The 22154-nt window shown below is 39.3% G+C and overlaps 1 protein-coding gene across 1 annotated transcript in view; it reads left to right on the top strand.

Moving 5' to 3' along the window:
- ZNF521 (zinc finger protein 521) overlaps positions 1–22154 on the top strand; it is a gene marked incomplete at its 3' end in the record, with an annotated part of 256138 nt that overhangs the window by 100784 nt on the left and 133200 nt on the right. The window contains exon 3 of the mRNA XM_084252689.1: positions 15348–18700. Coding sequence (XP_084108815.1) covers positions 15348–18700 — 3353 coding nt within the window. The remainder of the gene's footprint in view (positions 1–15347; positions 18701–22154) is intronic.

Genomic DNA, 22154 nt, shown 5'->3' with positions numbered 1-22154 from the left:
TCGATCACTGATGCAGTAAATTAATTTGTACAGAAAAAGTAGTTTAACTGCAGTGCACATTAAACATAGAAAATTTTCAAAATTACTGCTCTCTGAATTAATTTGTACACTTGTTTACTTGTTAAAAGCATACATAAATTCTTTTTTTTTCTAAGGCAGTCTGGGTTCAAATGCAGCAAGAAAGAAGTCTAAAGTGGCAAGGAAATACAGAGATGTGGAAGTTTTACAGACAGCTCAGAATATTTGAAAATATTATTTTTCCCCTTCATTCTTGTTTTTAAATACTATTTAGAATGTGCTTTGTTTTTAAATCTGTCCAAAGGACCGCTAAAGATTGCTTATTTTCCTCCTCATTATAATGTGGTGTTTTAATAGATTTGACTTATGTTTGCTAGAAATTGGAGATACAGAGTAATTAGAAAAGCTTTATGGTTTGTTTCCTCATTAAGTTTACATTCAAAGTTGTTCTAGGGCTTGGAACTGTTAACTTTGTATTCATGAACAATCTGAACCAAGAATTTCTTTGTATTTAACCATTTAAAAAACATCAGTGAACTTGTTTTCATTGTTACTTGTAATTCTATTATGAGGAATGCATGGCGAAGTTTGGATAGTATCTTTTCAGATTGTTCCAGCCACAGTGGGGCTGGAGCTGGCAATGTGGTGCCGTTTGATACCATCTCTTGCCTACAGTTTTCAAGGACAGTGGTTCGATTCAAATACAATTCTGATAAGTGGCAGGTTTTCGTGTCTTTAATGCCTTGACAAGGGCATCACTCTCAGGAGAGGGAGGTGAAACCGTTTGGACGAGGATTCCGTCCCCGCTCCTTTGTGCTGACACACTAAGATAATGGACAATTAAGAGAGTGTTCACTGCAGGTGAAAGGATGGGGTTATCACTAATATAAAGGAGCCCATGGGGTGCTGGGGAGGAAGGAGAAGAAGAATGGGGATTTTTAAAAGGAATATAAAATGCGCAGATGAGACGCCTAATAACTGTTCCATATTGCTCTTTCACATGTGATAATGGTGAGTGATTGGTGTGCGCACTATAGCTTGCTGTAACTTTTTTTTTTTTTTTAAATATCTGCTGCACTGAATTGACACAAAGTGCTACGAAAACTTGCCCCTATGCCTGGATGCCTTTCTCTGGGTAGCTGAACCCAAAAAATAACAGGGTTTGTTTTTGTGGATGCTGACTTTCAGGCCACCTTCCAGGGGGGTTGCAAATTGACCCCTGCTGGTCTAGGTCAGTGCTTGTCAACTCTGACTGCACTCCCCAGGCGCCTCAACCCTGAGAGTCTGATTTAATTGATCTGGGGAGGCATCCAGTATGTCTGAAAGCTCTTCAGATGATTCCACAGTGTACCCAGGTAGAGGAGCTATTGTTACAGAATTTGTGGCAGTAGGACTAAGCTCCTCAATACTTGCACTCCCTGGCAGGCTGTCTGATTATTTAATAGATTTGAATAATGGTGTCTGTGTTGCGATTAGGGGAGATGTTGGCTGTGTGTGTTAATAACCATCTAGCAGCTCACATTCAGGAACATCTGAGGGAAAAGTCCCTTTTCTCTTGACTGCTGTTCCCCACTTGCCCCTATTATCTTTTAGTTGCTCACCTCCCCCCTTCCCTTATATGTCGGTGCTAGCTCCTTCTGAGATATTGGATAAATGACCCTGGGAGAGGGAGGAGATTCTGGTAAAGGCAAGTGTGTGATACATTATTTAGGGTCACTGTGTAACTAATTACCAGCAACTTTGGCCCTCATCTTCTTAACCTGGTAGAGCTAGGGGAGCACTCCCACTATTTAGCACTAGTAACAACGAGATAGTTCTGAGTATTTCAAAACTGAGTGTGGAAGAGGTTAACGGATTTTCCTTAGACTTAAACTTTCATTTGTCTCTCAGAACCTGGAACCAACAATAGAGTGCACTGCTTCTGATAAGTATGGGTTCTCCTCAGCCTGAAGAGATGTGTGTGATAAGATAAGATGGCTTGAAAAAAAAAAAAAAGAGAGAGAGAGAGAGCTTGAGGGAAAGGGATAGGAGGAAAGGGAGAGAGAAAGTGTGTTAACTGCTTTGACTGCAAAATACCCCCTGGTAGCCAGAGATAAGACACCTTGAGCTACTCAGAAGACCTTAAACAGGATGTAAATGAAGCCAATAAAAATCATTTGAGAACAAGCCACTTTTCTACTCCCCTCCTATTTCCAGCTTTGACAGCAGAAGGCTTAATTTACTGTATGGCATATACACTTACGTGCAGAACCCAGGAAGTTGCAGGAGACTGATAGGAGCCAGTTCAAAAACCAAGATATCTACAATTTCTAGAGAGGTCTGAACTTGAGGCATTTAATCAGCAGTTCTAGTGATGCCTTCCTGAGTAGAAAAGGAAAGAGCAGCTGATTAAGGAAGCTCCTTTCCCCTTTCTCATCTTGCTATTTCAGATATTCATTTGCTTTGCATTTGGTTGTATGACAGCCTTGTTTCTATGAAAGAAGCTGCATTTCATAATGTATTGCTATTTCTCATCAAGGACAAAAATAATTATCAATATAAGTTCAGGAGATACACTTTTCCTTGTATATATTCAAAACAAGCTGTTTATTCCCAACTGTGTAACCTATTGTATAACACCTAGCCTTTGAGTGCTTAGTCCTTTATCGTTCTTCAAAATAGTTAACCATATTTTACTAGAAATTTCTAAGTTGCTGCCAACAACAATTTCTACAGAGAGGAAGTGAGTTATCAGAACTAACACAACATTACACTAAAAAGAGTTGAAGCTTGGAGTCCTACTCAAAGTGAGGCGGGTGGGGGAAGGTAAAGGGTGGGAAGACAAAGGAGATGGTGATCTTTACTTTCTGTGAAAGTTGCTTCTTGGAAGAAGTGGGATCATTTTGTTATTTTTTTTTTTTATAGAGGCATGCTTTATTTATTTGTTTGCTGGTTTGTTCGCTTGTTTTTTGTTTATACATGCACTGGGTACAGTCAGAAGCGTGGGAGGGTGAGAGAATTCACCAGAGCCAGAGCGGGGAGCAGAGCAGGCAGAAGGACCGAAGTACACTGCTGAGGGGAGCAGCGGGCGGCAGGAGAGGTCTGCGCGCCATGTGGGACCCTCCTCTGGTGGCCGGGGAGCAGCCGGGGATCGAACCGGCGCCGCAGAGGCCGCGGGCAGCTTCGCAACCCAGCGCTCAACCGCTGCGCCACCGGGGAGGCCCGAAGTGGGATCATTTTGATCTTTAAATAATGGAGAGAAAATCCTCCATCAGCATTATTCTAGTTGGGGGAGCAGCAAATTTGGAAAAGACAACTGAGTATCAAACATGAATCAGAGGGCTTATATGATTCAGGGGTGATAAAATATTCTACAGTACTTTTCAAGTCTGGAAGTTCAGGGGAAATACCCTGAAAGCTTGCTAAGAGTGAGATTTTGGACTCCCATCTCTACAAGTTCAGTCAGTAGGCTGGGATGGAGTCCAGGAACCTGCATTTATAACAGACATGCAGGGAGAAGCAGGTGGATGATGCAGCTCTGATTTGTCCCTCTGGTTGGGACAGAGGGTCAGCCTTTGGTTTTGTTGTACCATAGTAACTACAGTAACCTTTGAGGAAGGGCAGAAGGGTAGGCGTCCAAGAACCTTGGTTGTATCCCTTTTTGGAATGAATGACTGAGAATACGTCTCTAGAGGTGAAAGCATGAGCATGAGGAAGGTGAAGCTGATCACAACACCAATTTGATGTTACCTTTTTTTTTTTTTTTTAAAGATTTATATATGTATGCAAGAACTGGGGTCTGGCCAGAGGTGCAGGGGGTACGAGGATTCACCAGAGACAGGGGAACAGAACAGGCAGACTGACTGAAATACACTGCTGAGGGGAGCAGCGGATAAGACAGGAGAGGTCTGCTGCACCATGTGGGTAGCTCCCTGGCTGGCCGGGGATCGAACTTGTGTTGCAGAGGCTGGAGATGCTTCACAGTGCTGTGCTTAACCCCTTGTGCCACCAGGGAGACCCTGATGGTAGCTTTTCTTTATCTTTTGTCAAACCATCCTCAGAGGAGAAGTTGGAAGGAAGGAAGAAGGGAGACCCACTGTTAAAGAGAAGTGGGGAGTAAAGGGAGAGAAGGAGATTGAAATTTTTCTATTCAGTAGGCAGAGGTAAAATTATGTAAGAAGTAGGCAATCATGATTTGTCAACAGCAGATTGTGGGCTCATGGACTTGTTAGGTGGTTTTTTTTTTTTTTTTTATTCCTCTCTGTATGTGTGCATACATGTTAGAGTAAATTAGTTTTCAAATAGAGAAAGAGATTAAGTCTTTGACAAAAGAAAATGTGGAATGTTAAACACCATTTTAAGTTTATTCATTTACCCTTCAAAACTGGATGACTTACTGATATTTGAGTTTGTTGTTTTTGTTGTTGTTTAAGTGGGAGGGTTAGGAAAGGGTGGGCTTTGACGCTTTCCTGGGCACTGGGAACTTGGTTTGAGTTTTATTGTGACCATCAATTGCTAATGTTAGTGTAAGATTCTATTGTGTTACTCATCTTCATTGACCCTTGCGTTCATCTGTAAAGTTAGCACTTTCTTTTTCAAAAGGCTAAGGCTTCTCACAGATCTTAAATCTTATGTTTCATACACATAAAAAGTTAAGAATGACAGCCTTGACTTCCTTTTTCTCTGTGTAGGCTTCAATCAAATTCATATGTTTTCTTTTCTTTGATCCCCCAAGGCATCCAAGAGGTATGCATAACCCATGCCAAACAACATCAGGTCACCTAAGAGAAAAGAGTAGAGCTCAGATGTGGGAGGAGGTTTCCTAAAGATTCGGAACCTGCCCTTTTTTACAGACAGCATTGAGGCAATCAGACTCCCAGGACTGTGCTAGTAGGCTTTCTGTCTTTGAGTATTAGAAATAGGCTTTTACAAGGGTCATACCAATAAGCCTTGGACATATATATGTACATTCTATCCAGTTTCTCTTCCCAAAGGCAAAAAATATTGCCATAAAATTCTCTATGAAAATTATCACTCAGAATTGGTGCATTCCATATGTGGATCAAGCAGGTGCACTTCTAATTTGTTATTACCTGAATAGGATTATATAATTTAGTCTTATTTCAATCTTATTAGCACATCAAGTTTTCTGTGGAACTTTGTACACTCTGCTTCTGTCCTATATGTTGGACACCAGAGAGTTAGGTATCTGTGAGTCACTGTGAAATAAGTCTGTAATCGTTTCCCTGGATTCCAACTACCTTCATTTCCTGTTCTGTAACTGTAAATGTTGCTACACTGCCTTGGATTCTATCTTTTACATTGTTTTGTGATGTTACAATTATCTTGGATGTGGGCAAAATGAAATTGTATCACATGGCAATACTATAGGTTTTGGGGGGGCCAACTTTGTCACTGTTTGGGGGATATTTGACATACACATATAATTTAATAAAATAATATAATTACATATGTTAATCAGTAAAAAAATGGCATCATAAAACTTCCCCTAAAGAACTGTCTTATTAAGACACAACTGTGTATTTACTCATTTAATGATTTATGATTAATATTTTATAATATATAAATGCAAAAATTATTTTAGCACAAATCAGTTAGTCTGTTCTAAATACTTATTCAATTTTGTGTAAAACATATATGTGCACATACACTCTACCATAATTTTAACTGACACTGGTTCCCATCAATAAATTACCAAGACTCTTAGCAATAACAAAAGTGATAGAATGGACTGGTTTGGATTTTATTTTTATATTCATTCTAAGGTAGACGTTCTAGAGAGGAGTAAACTGAACCAAAGTGAAAAATAGAAAATATAGGGGGAAATACAGTACTTGGAAAAAATCTATCAAATTGACAATCAGCTTTATTTTCAGAATTGCCTCTTACAAATTTTGCCCTGTTAGGTAAATGGAAAAAAAAATTGTGAATAAAGTCACTGATTTAATATGACTGTGTAGAAATATTTTGTCATGCCTGAGTTAGAGGCCTTTGCAGTTTATACAGCATTTCAGCAAACATGATCTCATCTGAAATAAAGGACTCCTTATATCATTTGAATTACTTGGGATCCAACCTCACTTGTCAATTTTAGTATTACTGTGTATGTGTTAATGTGAAAGTTAATGATTCTGTTGAACACTATAAAAATTCATCCCTTTGAGGATGCATTGGTGATTAATCCTTCAGATCTCTTCATATGCAAAAAGCCTCACAATGATCCAGCATCCCCCAATGTTGTGATACCAGCATAGCATTTAACTTCTCATAAAATGCATAAACACTGATTGAGGGATAGATGATGCAAACTGCTTCAGGTTGCAGATGCTGGGTGGTTGACTCAGAGCACACACTAGCCATCTGACTGACTTCTCTCCACCTACACAACTGGTATGAGCCAAAGTCTGTGCCTGAAAATAAAAAAATGATTCTTTTACATAGACCTTAATGTTTCCTATCATATATTGGACACGTGGACATCAAAATCAATTATTTTATTATAATACCAAATGGATAATTGTAGTAGTATTTCCCCCTAATCTTTGTAACAGCTTTTTTCTATATTAGCACACCGTATTTATCACTTTACTGCACAATGAACCCACAGGGGGTGCTAATTGGTCATTAATTAAATTTTAGCCTTTCAACACTTTTGTATTCTCCAGTGGCTTTATCTGCAGTGAAGTATACAGTGTGGCCTTTTTAAACTGCCGAAAATTCATGTCAGTTGTACTACTGCCATGGGTATAGCACAGGTGAAATTCAACTCGAGTGAACACCATTTCAGGATGTTATAATTCCTTGTGACCGAAAGTGTTCCAGGCGTGGACCAAAACCTACCTATTGGCAAAATACTCATTTGATTGTCGTTTAACATGACAAAATATTCTAAGACCAGATTCCATTCTGAAATAGAATTTCATCATTTTATTTAAAAATTATAGTGGGCTATGGCAGTTCTTCAAAAAGCCAGTAACATAGTAGAAGGAATTTTCTGAAGAAGCAAATTTCAAATTTAGTTTTCTTAGTGGAGGAATCTCTTTTACCTTATACCCAGCCCATCAGCCCCTCTTCCCCATGAAAAAGTTAATTTAAAATAATCATTGGCCTCCTTGGTGGCACAGGCGGTTGAAACCAGCACTGTGGAGCTGTCTGCAGCCTGTGCAGTGTGGGTTTGATACTTGCCGGCCGGGAAGATACGCACATGGTGAGGCAGACCTCTCCTGTTTCGCCCGCTGCTCCTCTCTGCAATGTATTTCAGTCAGTCTGCCTGTTCTGTTCCCCTCCTGTCTCTGGTGAATCATCTCACCTTCCCACACATCTGTACCCTGGTTCTTGTATGCATGAATAAATACATCTTTAAAAAATAAAATAAAATTATCATCAATTAACATCATAGCACTAAGAAATTTGTTGAGTATTTTTCAGAAGGTGTTGCTCAGTCTTCAAAGTTTAATAGATATGTTTTACATCAGTGTAAAGGATTTTGAAGCAAAGTAGAATGTGCCTCAAGAAATTTCTGAACAAGTAAAATAGTGAAATAAAAGGCTAGTATTGGAACTATGGAATGTATCTTCAAGATTTTGAATGTGAGCCATTCCGGTGTGGGTATTTCACTGCTCTAATGAATTAATCACAACTTGCCAGTGCATGTAGCTTTTAAAAAATGAACAACTGTACTTTGATTTTCAAGATATCTATAATAGCACTCAAAAGATTTATTTTTACATTTGTTTGTCTAATTTTAAATACCGCCTCTAATTCCTTTGAAATTATTAGTATCTCAGTATGAAAAAAGCAACAGCTAAACTATAATTAATCTTTATTCCTTTGTATGTTCACACTTATCCAATATAACCTAAACTTTCAAAATAGAAGTTAATAATTTAGTGCATTTTTATGTCTTAGTAATTTAGAAAGCTCTTTCATACAATGTCAGGTTTGATTTTTATAGTTGTTAACTATGAGGCAGATTGGAATTTTTCTTTTATTGTCAAGGAAGTCAAAACTGAAAAAATATTCTGGAGTTCATAAGCAGTATCAAATGTAAACGTGTAGTAGTTGCTTAATAAATGTTGGTTAAGTAAGTGAATGAACAAAATAAGCAATAAAAAACTGCTTCAAATTCTTTCTGGTATGAGGTCATTTATAAATACAAGACTACAAAGTAATATATGTCTTCTAACTCAAAACAGTAGAGATAAAAAACAAGACTCGGGAAATTCACTGTGATGTCTGTCATTATAAAGGAAAGATAAACTTGTTAAACAATACAGAAAGCTCACAGTCACAGCACTGTAAACAGATGTGTAATACGTGACTGCCAATTACTGAACGCTAAGAGGTTGGTGTTTATCATTAGCTATACACGCACACACACAGACACACACATATATGTATGTATGTATTTTTTTTTTAAAGTGAGATGAAAGGTAGAAAAAGTAAAATAGTTCTCACCCCCCACATAATTGGAAACCACTTTTCCTCCTGTCTGGCTTCAGAAACACAATGTCTCGATTTCCGTGAGTGAGACGGATGACTGTTCCTTAACTGGTTTCACATCAGCTTTTTCCTCTGATTTGAGAGGTGGAGTTAAGTGTGAACTGCTTAAGAATGCACTGTTTTTCTGTTTAATTTGGCTGTGGAAGATGGAATTCATTGAGCTCCGTCTGTTCAAATGAACTTTAAGCAACAGCAAGCAAAACATTTGTAGTTCTTTCAGCACACGTAATAGAAATGTGTCTGGGTGGAAGAGACAGCCTGGATTGAAAGACCAAGATTACCTAAGGAGGACAGCGAAGGGGTGAAAACTTCTTATCTTGTGCTGGCTCATTTGAAACATTAAAGGGATGTTGGGGAAAGTGAATCTCTTTTTATTAGCGAATACTGAAAGGAGAAATTAACCTCTGAGCTCTGATGTCTGGAATTCATCTTAAGGCTGCATTAAAAAATGGGTACCACCAGGTCCTGCTCCCCGCAGCTGCTATCATTAATGGGTGACCACCCTTTTTCCTCATAACCTAGCTGTTAATGCATTTAATTGGTCCTTCCAGAACAGTTTGGAATATTATAGAATTTAAATGCATCTGTGAATTATAAATAATTTTAAAGTTCATATTTCTCTTTTGAACACCTCATAAAGACTATTCTTTTTCAAGTGGTTAAATAAGTTATATGACAGAAGAGTGAATTTAATTGGGGATGTTGATTTAGGAAAAAAAGTATTGTAGTTACATTATTAAAGTTGCAGTTTGTCTAAAACTGTTGACATTTCTGTTGAGAAGGGCAGCAATTGTGTAATAATCCATCATGTGTTATTTAGAATGGCCATATCTTCTAGCAGTTTACACCTTTGCTTTAAAAATGTATTGTACAATTTGGTCAGATGATTTTAAATATGATTATATAAAATTGTTTTTGTGATGGCATTGGGTTAACATGACAAATAGTCTTCTTGCTTGTATCTATTAAATGCACATTTCAAAATACTGTTTCCTATGAATAGTGCCTAACTTCTGTTAGCATTTGTACACACCTGTGTATTTCCCACAGGATTCTCAGCTTATTTTAAGGTGGCTTGGGTAGTTAATGAATGAAAAAAGGATTATGAAGTCTATTTAGTATGAAATTTAGAACTGCCCCTATAGTATGCTGGCAGAAATAAAGAATCATTTTAAGCAAATGAAGGAATTAACCTGGAAATTTGCTCTGGTCTCTTTAACCTATCCTTCTACACTTAAGAAAATAGTCTACCAAATGAACTTATTTTCATGTTAAATAATTCAATGATTATATTGCTAATGTCTTAAGGAGAAGAGAGGTAATTTCAAAATTACATACTTGGCTTCAGAATTATACAGTAAAATACTTGTTCCAAGGTTATCTTTCTGTAAGGGCCCAAGATTATGTCTTATGTATGATAATTTAATACTTGGAACATAGTCAGCATGGATTTATGATCCATTAACTTTTAGATATCACCAACTATTTATATTTTATTTTCTTGATAGCTGTATATACAACTGTGAATGCTTAAGGCATTGTAGATTTCCATTGGGCCAATCCTTAAAGCTAATATTCCAGTATTTCTATTAAGGGCAAAAGAGTTAAAATATGTTTATACTATATACACAGAAGCTTATGTGGAAACATAAATATATGCAACGCATAAATCTTTTTGTTTACGTATGCAGCTTTTCTTCCAGCAATGATAGGTGCCCTAGAAACATTCACTAATCTTTGCAACACCCCAGGGGGTAAGTAGCAAGAATTATTATCTTCATATTGCAGGTGAAATACCTAGGTAAGGGCAGATTAAATGACTTGGCCAGGTCAAGCTCTAAGTCAGTTATGAAGCTAGAAATAAAACTCCAGACTCCTGACTTGGAGTTCTCATTCTGAATCATTGCCCTCCTGCAAACAGAGCCACCAAACCTGTCAGTGTTTGTGTTTCTTTTCCTCACTTAAAAAGTAACCATCAATGTAAATCATGCCCCTATTAAGGAAGCCTTGCTGGGTGACACTCACACACACATGACACTGTGTCCCTGAAGGGCATTTTGCAGAGTACTCTGCCGTTACAATGAATGAGCTCAGGTAACAGGAGGATATCGTAAGCCAGCTTCTCCCAGGCCTGGCCCTGTGAAGAACTAAAACTACAGCAAGTTTCCATAACTTTGGAGCTTCAGATAATTTCTTTAACATCTACAGTAATTCAGTGCATCTTGTGATTTTAGTTTCTCCTTTGTAATTTCGCTTTGCCCAAATTGTGCTGTTAACATTCTGAAAGACTTGGTCCCTCTTCACCAGGGGTCGGTGCAGTACAAGGTGATCCAAGATGGTACAATATTAGCATTAGATTAACCAAAACTTCCAGCTTGTCTTCTCTTGCTCCTTTTGGAACTTTTGTTTTTTTAAACTTCTGGCTACTTCGATTAGATTTGAATGCTAAAGAGTAGCCAAGGCCTTTAGAATTCATCTTCCTCAATGGCAGGCCACAAACTGAGAATATCAGGACTCCATTTTATTACTGAGCAGCACTTCATGGAGAATGCTCGCCTGTCAGACTGTAGGAGCTGGGAAAAAATCATGTCCAGTGTTAGCTGTCTCCTTCCCAAATTGGCATATGAGTTGCTGGTGGGTCACGTCACAAAGGTACTTTGTGCTCTGGTGTCTTTTTTTTCTGTGGAATACCTCCTAGTATGACTTCACTTTTCTGTTAGTGAGCGCTTTCCCCCATAAATATGACTGAACAGGTGTTGCGCTGCCGCTGAGTTTCCAGCTGTCCTCCTCCAACACAGACCCTGTAAAATCTGTTGTTTCATCCTTTTAGGCAGACAAGAGAACCATCAAGCCTGAGATGGAGGTCTTCCTTGCAGGATATGGGAGTTTTGATGCCAGAAGATGGTCGGGAAGGCTGGCTGGCTAACAAAGACAGGCCTTCAGCGGCTGGGTGTAGTTCCAGTTCTGCATCCCCTTTGGCAGGAGCACAGAGGCTGCTGCAGTGTGGCCAGCCAGCAAAATTAGGAAATAAGGACCTCTTTTATTTACTCAGGCTGCTGAATCATGGGCATTCCTGTCTGCTTGGAGAAAAGTCAGGCGGCTCCACTTTCCACTGAAAGTCTCAGGAGTGTTTGAGACTTTCATCTCGGAGTGTTCACACACTTGTTTTAATGTGCTTTATGGAAATGGTGAAACTCAGCAAGTACAGTTGCTGTAGAAAAACATCTGCACTAACTATGCACACACATTTGCATCTTTAAATAGACTGTTAGACCATGGAGCTGGTTTCCAGCAAAGTTTTCTTTTCTCTCTTTCTCTCCCTCTCTCCCTCTCTCTCTCTCTTTCCAGAATAAGAGCTATCACTCTCTGAGAGTTAGCTAGTATGAAGTGACTGATTCGAAAAATTAAAATTTAACAGAGACATGTTAAGTACCTCACAATGAAATGCAGAAAACTTGCCATAACACAGAAAGACATTCCCAGTAAGTAGCACTTAGTGAGTGCAGAAGGAAAAGAAGTTCAAGTTGATTCAGAAACCAGAGTTGAGAGACCCTTCCATAGTTTCTTCCATCTGCAAAAAAAACCTTGAAACTGTTTAAATCTGTATTAGCTGTTTAAATATAGATTGTGTTGTGACTGCTAAAAAGCTTAAGTTCATGGAGACTGGGTAACTTTCAAAGTTTTAGGTAGACCTCAGAGAATGCTGGCAGCGACAGCCCACCACAAAACTTTTGAGACAGGTTGATACCCTCAGAGCCTGGACAAAGCCCTCAGGGAGTTTTGTCAGAGAGATCCTTCTGTGTCCCTGGGAGAATAGGTCCATTTATAGCATTTATAGTGTTGGCAAGTGAGTTTTTTTTTTTTTTTGCAATTTAGATTTTTTAAAACAGAAATCAGCCTTTCATGAGACCTTTGTTTTTCTAAAAGTACCAGTCCCTGCTCAAACTGTATGCTTCTGTTTAGTCAACACCATTCCCCAGTTTAGCATTGTGAATTGTGCAGGGCACATTTTCCACATATTTCTGTTACAAAGACACATCGTCTATGATTATCACTATTTTTTCCCCCATGACCAAGTTAAAGGGTCAGGGAGATAGAAGGTTTCTAGTTCCCCTGAATCCTGGTTTCAGTAAAAACTTGATCCTAACCCTCAGCCCACTTGACATGTAGTTGAAATTTAGAGGCTGAAAACAACATTTATGTAATAGGTATAGTCAGGCATGGCCCATAGACAAAAACCTGATTTAAGTATGGTGTCAGAGATTGCACACTATTTATAAGGGTCTGTTGCCTTGTAATTCTTGTACATTTGTATACTAATGTATCATGCCTGGGCACAATCTGAAATTTAGTAATAAATTCACTTGCTAAATTTTCAGGCTCAATAGTTATAGTCTTCCAGTCTAGATGCATGACAAATTCTGATTCACTCTTCTTCCCAACTGTACAAATGAGATGATGTGCTTGGAAATATTTTTAAGTGAAACAACAGGATGTAAGCCCGAAAGATAAATGTGAAATGTGGTAGATTTTATCAAGGATACTGAACAAATTTAAAAAATAGTAATTTTTTCAACTTGGGGAAATGTTTGAAAGTGATTTGCTTTAGGGATAGCAGATTAAGACGACTTAGAGTTTTTTTAAGGGAACGTTAGAATCATCCTTGAGTTCTTTTGCATTTAATTTTTAAGAATTGTTTTTCTATATGTTGGGTAATGAGTTGAATTTATCTGTATATATTCTTGATATGTATTCACCTTTAAATTAAAATCACACCCACGATTACCAGACCCTTTCTTATGTTGGAAACGCCACTTTGGGTTATAGAGTCATATAAATGAGGATGCAGAAATCATGCGGTTTTCAACTTGTATTGCGAAGCTTTGTTGCAGTGGGCAGGGATCCAGGAATGGTGTTTGGTTGTTTTCTCAGAGTTAGATGGTTGCCATCTGGCATTGATAGTGAGATGGTGTTGTCATCAGTTTCTAGATGCAGGAAAGGAATGATCCTCATCTGTTTCCTGTGGATAAGCAAGAGGTTGATAATCTAGTAAAATCTTGTTACCTTAAAGAAAGCAGACGTGGAATTTGTTTACATAATTCTGGCCAGTTTCTACTTTTATGTTAATAATTTAACTTGCTAGTGAACTTAGCTTTGAAGAATTTAGAAACTTACTTCATCATATTCTAAATGAATGTTATGTGAATATCCTGATGATATTCGAAGTGAGCCTGTTATTCTAACAGGATCACTGTCCTCACTTGCTCCAATGTATGGTTTTTATTCATTTGTATTTTGAAAAATCTTGTTCTTTCAGAGAGTGAAAAGCTTTTACAGTTTCTTCTGATCCTGAATGATTGATTATTTTGGAAAGCAAAGAAGCTCACAACCTCATTGAGAGGTCTTATTTTTCACTTAGATATTAACAAAGCCATGGAAGTAAGAATGCACCTTTGCTAAAAACATAGCTTAAAAAAACAAAAACAAAACAAAGCACACCTAATAGAAGGTAAAGTAACTTTACAGATAACTTTCTAAGTTTATATCTGGCTTTCAGGCTTGTTTGTCTTCTCTTTGTTACTCATAAATCTTTCAGCATTTACCATAATCATTTATCACTTTTCCTGTTTCCAGTTTTTCACAAGTTGCTTTGTCTCTGCTCACCTCAAAGTGCAGGTCCTGTTTGGCTAAGGAAGTTCATGCCGCTGAAGCTTTTGCAAAAGGAAGAAATGGTGGGCCACCTCTTGAACTTTCCAAACAAAATACACTATTACAATCTGGCCCTTGTGAAACTCTCATTTTTTCTTGATCCTGGCTGATCCTAGCTACATGTAATATCTAGCTGTACCCTTCTAACATTTAATAATCTATTTCCTGGCCTATGGTATTCGAATCTTTCAGTTATTGAAGAAATCCTAGTTGTCTTTCATTACACAAGACATAATTATTATTGTGTTTTCTGTCTTCTTTCATGTGCTTACTTTTTAATATTTTTTTGCTGAAAGCAATAAGGTCTGTATCAATAAGAACCCCATAAAAGATTTTGGTCCTTCAGAATTGCCTTTTTATATAAAAACAAGCAAAATGCAGAGGGAATTTTTTATTAAATATTAGACATCTGGGTTGACTGCATTAATTTTAAATCATTTCTGTAATATTTCCTCTTTTCATTTGGTTCTTCAGATGCTCACATAATATGCAAATCATTTTACAATGAATACAAAAGAAACATTAAATATATTAAAATCTGCATTTTAATAAAATTGTCAATGTGTAATATATACCTTGCTTCTAAGAAAGAATGATAAAAAGTAATAAAAGGCTAATTTAGACATAGAACTATTTAATATCTTTTTTTATATATATTTTACAGCCCAGTATAAAGTAAATGTAGAATAAAAGCTTTGGACTTGGGTTTGAAATTTTTCCACTCACATTCCCCCCCATCCCGTATTTTTGCCTGCATGGTTCCAGATGGCCCAACTTGTTTTTTTTATTTATGCATACAAGAACTGGGGTACAGGCCAGAAGTGTGGGGGGGGTGAGAGGATTCACGAGAGACAGAGTGGGGGATAGAACAGGCAGACTGACCAAAATACACTGCTGAAGGTAACATTGGGCGAGACAAGAGAGGTCTGCTGCAGCATGTGGGTTGCTCCCTGGCCAGCCAGGAATCAAGCTCATGCTGCAAAGGCTATGGATTGCTGCAGAGGAGAGTGGTGCTTAAGCCCTTGAGCCACCAGGAAGGCCCCTATGTGTACTTGTTAATGGCCCAGTAAACTGAATCAAAAAACATAAAATGAAACGTCCATTTCTTCTCTTTGCAGATGGAGTGGATGTTGAAGATGATCCCACTTGCTCTTGGCCAGCCTCCTCACCTTCTAGCAAGGACCAGACTTCCCCCAGCCATGGAGAAGGTTGCGATTTTGGAGAGGAAGAGGGTGGCCCTGGACTTCCATACCCATGCCAATTCTGTGACAAGTCCTTTAGCCGCCTCAGCTACCTAAAGCATCATGAGCAAAGCCACAGCGACAAGCTGCCTTTCAAATGCACCTATTGCAGTAGGCTGTTCAAACACAAGCGGAGTCGAGACCGCCATATCAAACTCCACACAGGGGACAAGAAGTACCACTGCAGTGAATGTGATGCTGCGTTCTCCAGAAGTGATCATTTGAAGATCCACTTAAAGACTCACACGTCCAACAAGCCATATAAATGTGCCATTTGTCGCCGTGGGTTTCTGTCTTCTAGTTCCTTACATGGGCACATGCAGGTTCACGAGAGGAACAAGGACGGGTCCCAGTCTGGTTCCAGGATGGAGGACTGGAAGATGAAGGACACTCAGAAATGCAGCCAGTGCGAGGAAGGCTTTGACTTCCCAGAGGACCTCCAGAAGCACATTGCGGAGTGCCACCCCGAATGCTCCCCAAACGAGGACCGGGCAGCCCTCCAGTGTGTCTACTGCCATGAGCTCTTTGTAGAGGAGACCTCCCTCATGAACCATATGGAGCAGATGCACAGTGGGGAGAAGAAGAACTCTTGCAGCATTTGTTCCGAGAGTTTCCACACGGTGGAGGAGCTGTACAGTCACATGGATAGTCACCAGCAACCGGAGTCGTGCAATCACAGCAACAGCCCTTCTCTGGTCACAGTGGGCTACACCTCCGTGTCCAGCACAACTCCGGATTCCAACCTCTCAGTGGACAGCTCAACCATGGTGGAAGCTGCTCCACCCATCCCAAAGAGTCGAGGGAGGAAGCGGGCTGCTCAGCAAACCCCTGACATGGCCGTTCCCTCTAGTAAACAAGCAAAAGTCACCTACAGTTGTATTTACTGCAACAAGCAATTATTTTCGAGTCTGGCAGTTCTACAGATTCACCTGAAAACTATGCATTTAGATAAGCCAGAGCAGGCCCATATTTGTCAGTATTGCTTGGAAGTATTGCCCTCACTCTATAACCTAAATGAACATCTTAAGCAAGTGCATGAAGCTCAGGACCCAGGTCTGATTGTTTCTGCCATGCCTGCCATAGTCTACCAGTGCAACTTCTGCTCTGAAGTTGTCAACGACCTCAACACCCTTCAGGAACACATCCGATGTTCTCACGGATTTGCCAACCCTGCAGCTAAGGATAGTAATGCATTCTTTTGTCCCCATTGCTACATGGGGTTTCTCACTGACTCTTCTCTGGAAGAGCATATTAGACAGGTCCATTGTGACCTCAGTGGCTCCCGATTTGGGTCTCCAGTGCTTGGGACTCCAAAAGAACCAGTAGTAGAAGTCTATTCTTGTTCCTATTGTACGAATTCCCCGATTTTCAATAGTGTTCTTAAATTGAATAAGCATATCAAAGAGAATCATAAAAACATTCCTCTGGCCCTGAATTATATTCACAATGGGAAGAAATCCAGGGCCCTGAGCCCCCTCTCTCCTGTGGCTATCGAGCAGACCTCTCTTAAGATGATGCAGGCGGTGGGAGGTGCGCCTGCCCGTCCCGCCGGAGAGTATATCTGTAATCAGTGTGGTGCTAAGTACACGTCCCTAGACAGCTTTCAGACTCACCTAAAAACTCATCTCGACACTGTGCTTCCGAAATTGACCTGTCCTCAGTGCAACAAGGAATTCCCCAACCAAGAGTCCTTGCTGAAGCACGTCACCATTCACTTCATGATCACCTCAACGTATTACATCTGCGAGAGTTGTGATAAGCAGTTTACATCAGTGGATGACCTCCAGAAACACCTGTTGGACATGCACACCTTTGTCTTCTTCCGCTGCACCCTCTGCCAAGAAGTTTTTGACTCCAAGGTCTCCATTCAGCTCCACTTGGCGGTGAAGCACAGTAATGAAAAGAAAGTCTACAGGTGCACGTCCTGCAACTGGGACTTCCGCAACGAGACCGACTTGCAGCTGCATGTGAAGCACAACCACCTGGAGAACCAAGGGAAAGTGCACAAGTGCATTTTCTGTGGTGAGTCTTTTGGCACCGAGGTGGAGCTTCAGTGCCACATCACCACTCATAGTAAGAAGTACAACTGCAAGTTCTGCAGCAAAGCCTTCCACGCCATCATCCTGCTGGAGAAACACTTGCGGGAAAAGCACTGTGTGTTTGAAACCAAGACTCCCAACTGTGGAACGAATGGGGCTTCTGAGCAGGTGCAGAAGGAGGAAGTGGAGCTGCAGACCTTGCTGACCAACAGCCAGGAGTCTCACAACAGTCATGACGGGAGTGAAGAAGACGTGGACACCTCAGAGCCCATGTACGGGTGTGACATTTGTGGGGCAGCCTACACTATGGAGACTCTTTTGCAGAACCACCAGCTCCGAGACCACAACATCAGACCTGGAGAGAGTGCCATCGTGAAGAAAAAAGCCGAGCTCATTAAAGGGAATTACAAGTGTAATGTGTGCTCTCGAACCTTCTTCTCTGAAAATGGCCTCCGTGAACACATGCAGACCCACCTGGGCCCCGTCAAACACTACATGTGCCCTATTTGTGGAGAGCGCTTTCCCTCCCTCTTAACTCTTACTGAACACAAAGTCACACATAGTAAGAGTCTCGATACTGGAAACTGCCGGATTTGCAAGATGCCTCTCCAGAGTGAAGAGGAGTTCTTAGAGCATTGCCAAATGCATCCCGACTTGAGGAATTCCCTGACGGGATTTCGCTGTGTGGTCTGCATGCAGACAGTGACCTCCACCTTGGAACTCAAAATCCATGGGACATTCCACATGCAAAAGACAGGGAATGGGTCTGCAGTCCAGACCACGGGGCGTGGCCAGCACGTCCAAAAACTGTACAAGTGTGCATCTTGCCTCAAAGAATTCCGTTCCAAGCAAGATCTGGTGAAACTTGACATTAATGGCCTGCCATATGGTCTGTGTGCTGGCTGCGTGAATCTCAGTAAGAGTGGGAGCCCAGGCATCAATGCCCCTCCCGGCACGAATAGACCAGGCTTGGGCCAGAATGAGAATCTGAGTGCCATGGAGGGTAAAGGCAAGGCAGGGGGACTGAAGACTCGCTGCTCTAGCTGCAATGTTAAGTTTGAGTCTGAAAGTGAACTCCAGAACCACATCCAAACAGTCCACCGAGAGCTCGTGCCAGATAGCAACAGCACACAGTTGAAAACTCCACAAGTATCGCCAATGCCCAGAATCAGTCCCTCCCAGTCGGATGAGGTAACTTGCCTTTTTAATGTTTGCTATTTAACCTCCTCAAGAAACTGTCCCACTTTATGTTTACACTTTTCCTCAGCTTTATTTATCGTCGTGTGCCAAGAGATGCTTAGATCGAAATGCAATGTTTTTTTTTTTTTCCCCCCATAGCCATTAGCTAGCAATTACTTGCTTCTTGATAAGCAGCATTTTGGCTTGAATGGTGCAAAATAGGACTAATTCCAGTCTCCCTAGGATATTGTCTTCTCTATGACTGAAGAGACCAGTGCTTATGCCAACACCACTGAGATCTGGAATCTCTGCATAGCTCCACCGCAAGTTGAAATCCCCAGCTATGACTTGTGTGTATGGCAGAGAGATAATGACATAAAAGTAAGATACTATGAGCCAACATGCTGGCTTAGAGTAAATTAAAATGAATATATATATTTATGGATAACAAATTGGGTTGGGGTAGCATTTTAATATCATGTTGTCAACACTCACTGTTTTCCTTTGTCTTCTGGGTAGTGAGGAAAAGATTTTCTCGCAACAGGATTTTTTAAAAGCCCTTGTTTATTAAGCACCACATGCCCAACATCTTTTTTACAGGCACTGTCCCTGAGTCTTCCCACTCTGGCTTTGGTTATCAAAATTACAGTGTTGTTTTTTTTTTTCCTCCTTAGTAGAAGTTTTATGTTTTCCTTGCCACAAGGAGTACAAGAAATGAGTTCTTTCAAAAATGAGATAGTTTTATAAGTCTTCATTCCTTGGAGCTGAGCAGAGATGATTCATTTTATTAAAATTTTGTTATGCTTTATCACCTGGTTTCTAATAGTGTTTCCTACCTACCTATCTGCCCATATCTGGAGATCCATCCAAGTGAAAACCCCAGGGAGATACATCTCCCTTCAGTTTGGGGTCATCGCATTTTCCTTATCTTGTCTCTGCACTCATACCCTCTAGGAAGCCCCCCTGCATCCCCCTGCAGATAGCCATCAGTCCCTGGTAGGGAAGAGCTGAAAAAGGAACCCAGATCCCATTCTCCTGAAATGTGGCATCTGTATGACAGGCAGACTCCCAAACTTTGAAGCTGCTTTTCCTTTTTTTGCTCCCCAAGTAAATCTGCACCTTTCTCTCATTAAATGAAATCCTTGCAAACTGAATAGGACAGCTGGAAGAACATAGTTTTGATAATGGCTCATGGCTCATGTGTTGTATAAAATATTTTCGTTTGGATTATGTATTGGTAATTATAATCATATGAAATGAATTATTTTTCCAGTTTTTTTTTTTAATTTCAAAAATACTTAAACCTATGAAAAAAAAAGTTAAAGGAATAACACAAAGGGTGTGTGTGTACCACTACACAGATTTAGCAGATACAAACATTTTGTCACATTTTCTCTCTGTTTCTTTGCAACCTGAGCCACATGAAAGGAAGTCGTAGATGTCATGATACCCCCTAAGAACAGGAGCATTTTCCTACTTAGCCATATCATTAGCTAAGGCGGTTAACTGAACCAGCTGAAGAATAAGTAAATCTGTAATATCATCAAGTCAAAAGCCATATTCAGATTTCTCCAATTGTCCCCCAAATGTCTTATTTTTAAAATGCTTTGAATGAGAGTTAAATCATACAGAAAATTACTCTTCTCGCTTATTTTAAATTTTGCCTTGCTTAACATATGTATGTATGCATATATGTATGTAGAAAGAGAGAGGAGTTTGCATATTCATGTTTATCTTAAATAGTGTGTAAAGTTTACTTAAAATGACTGTGTGTATGATTGTTGGTAGTATGTTTTGATTTAAAATCAGGCAAAACCAAACTTGTGTTTTTTAATAGATTATTAATGGAAAGATATGTGCTGGTTTCTTCTTATGTGTTTATGGTTTATTTTTTAAATTGCCATATGTTATGATACCACTGTGAGGTGAAATATTTTCAAAATGAAGAACATACATATAAAATTCACAGGTTAATTGGGTTAGAGTTGTTTAGGAGAATTTATCCCAAGGGATGGCCAACTCTTTAATTATGCCCAAACTCTTAATGGTAATTGTAAAGTTTAATTACATCTTTTTCTTACATAGATTACCATATGAAGTGATGTTACAATACTTTTTAATTCTTACAATAGTTTTTTTTTTCCCAGCATCTAGCTACTAAGGGTTAAAAATGACTATCTAGAAGGGTACCTCTTTATTAAACCTGATTAATAAGAACTTGGAGCAGTGCCTTTAATTGACTAGATATTAAGATTCAATCATGCCTCAAAAGATCACTGATTTAGCATTTTTTTGTTACACTATTTAAGTCATAAAATTATGTACCTGCTTCTTACCTGATATGCTCTAATTAAAAATGTACATAGACCATATTACTTGGACCTGATATAGATAATTATCTAAATATATGTAGAGTTTTATAAAAAGAGACTAACAATAATGAGTCAACAAGAAAGAAGACACAATAAATAATAACTTGTTCACATTCTTTTTAACCAAGCTAAACTTCTGTGGCATGTCAATATAAATATTGTGTAAATTTTTCAGCAGTGTAGATAGAAGAGAAGTTATTATGTAAGTCTTTGCTAAAGACAGGTATGCCTTTGTGGGAATAAATTTTATCACAAAAAGAAATATGACATGTATATCTATTTCCTTATGTGTCTTAGGTAGTAATTGAAGGTCTTAGCAATGTAGGTGGTATTTTCATCTCTTCCTTTTGTTGAACACTGAGACTTTAGAAGAGAAGAGACTGTGAGAGATAATAGTAATTAGTACATACATACTGTCAAAAACAAGATTAATTGTTCTGGACCATGATTAGGTTATAGGTAGACTGTGGAATGAATATACTTTCAAAACTGAAAGCATGTTATTTGTTCAAGACTAACTTACCTATTTAAAAAAGACTTACATATAACCCAGGAACAGATAAGGGCAATATAAACCCATACAAACCAAGGAATAGATGATGAAGACTTGTGATACCTAAAGTATCATGATAGTAAGTGATTATTTTGTAGTGCAGAAATTTGAAATTGAAGACTAAATATGAATTTATTGGGTTTTTTTAAAAGATATATTTATTTATGCATACCAGAGCTGGGATATAGGACAGAGGTGTGGGGGGTAAGAGGATCTACCAGAGACAGAGTAGGGAGCAGAACAGGAAGATCTACCAAAATACACTGCTGAAGGGAGCAGTGGGCGAGACAGGAGAGATCTGCTGTGCCATGTGGGTATCTCCCTGGCGGAGGATCAAACTTGTGCCTCAGTGGCTGTGAATAGTTTCATAGTGCTGTGTCCTAACCCCTTGTGCCACCTGGGAGGCCCCTAAATATGAATTTGAATCCCAATTTTTCTGTGCATTGCTTTCTCAATCTGTGAAAATGCTTTCTTTATGCAAAAACCTTGTGATTATTAATCTAAATTTGCTATTTAGACTTTGTGTTGAATAAAATACTTA

This window comes from Talpa europaea, assembly GCF_964194135.1.
Source record: "Talpa europaea genome assembly, chromosome: 13".
NCBI lineage: Eukaryota > Metazoa > Chordata > Mammalia > Eulipotyphla > Talpidae > Talpa > Talpa europaea.
Note: the sequence above shows the minus strand (reverse complement) of the source record. Positions and strands in the feature narration are given on the sequence as shown.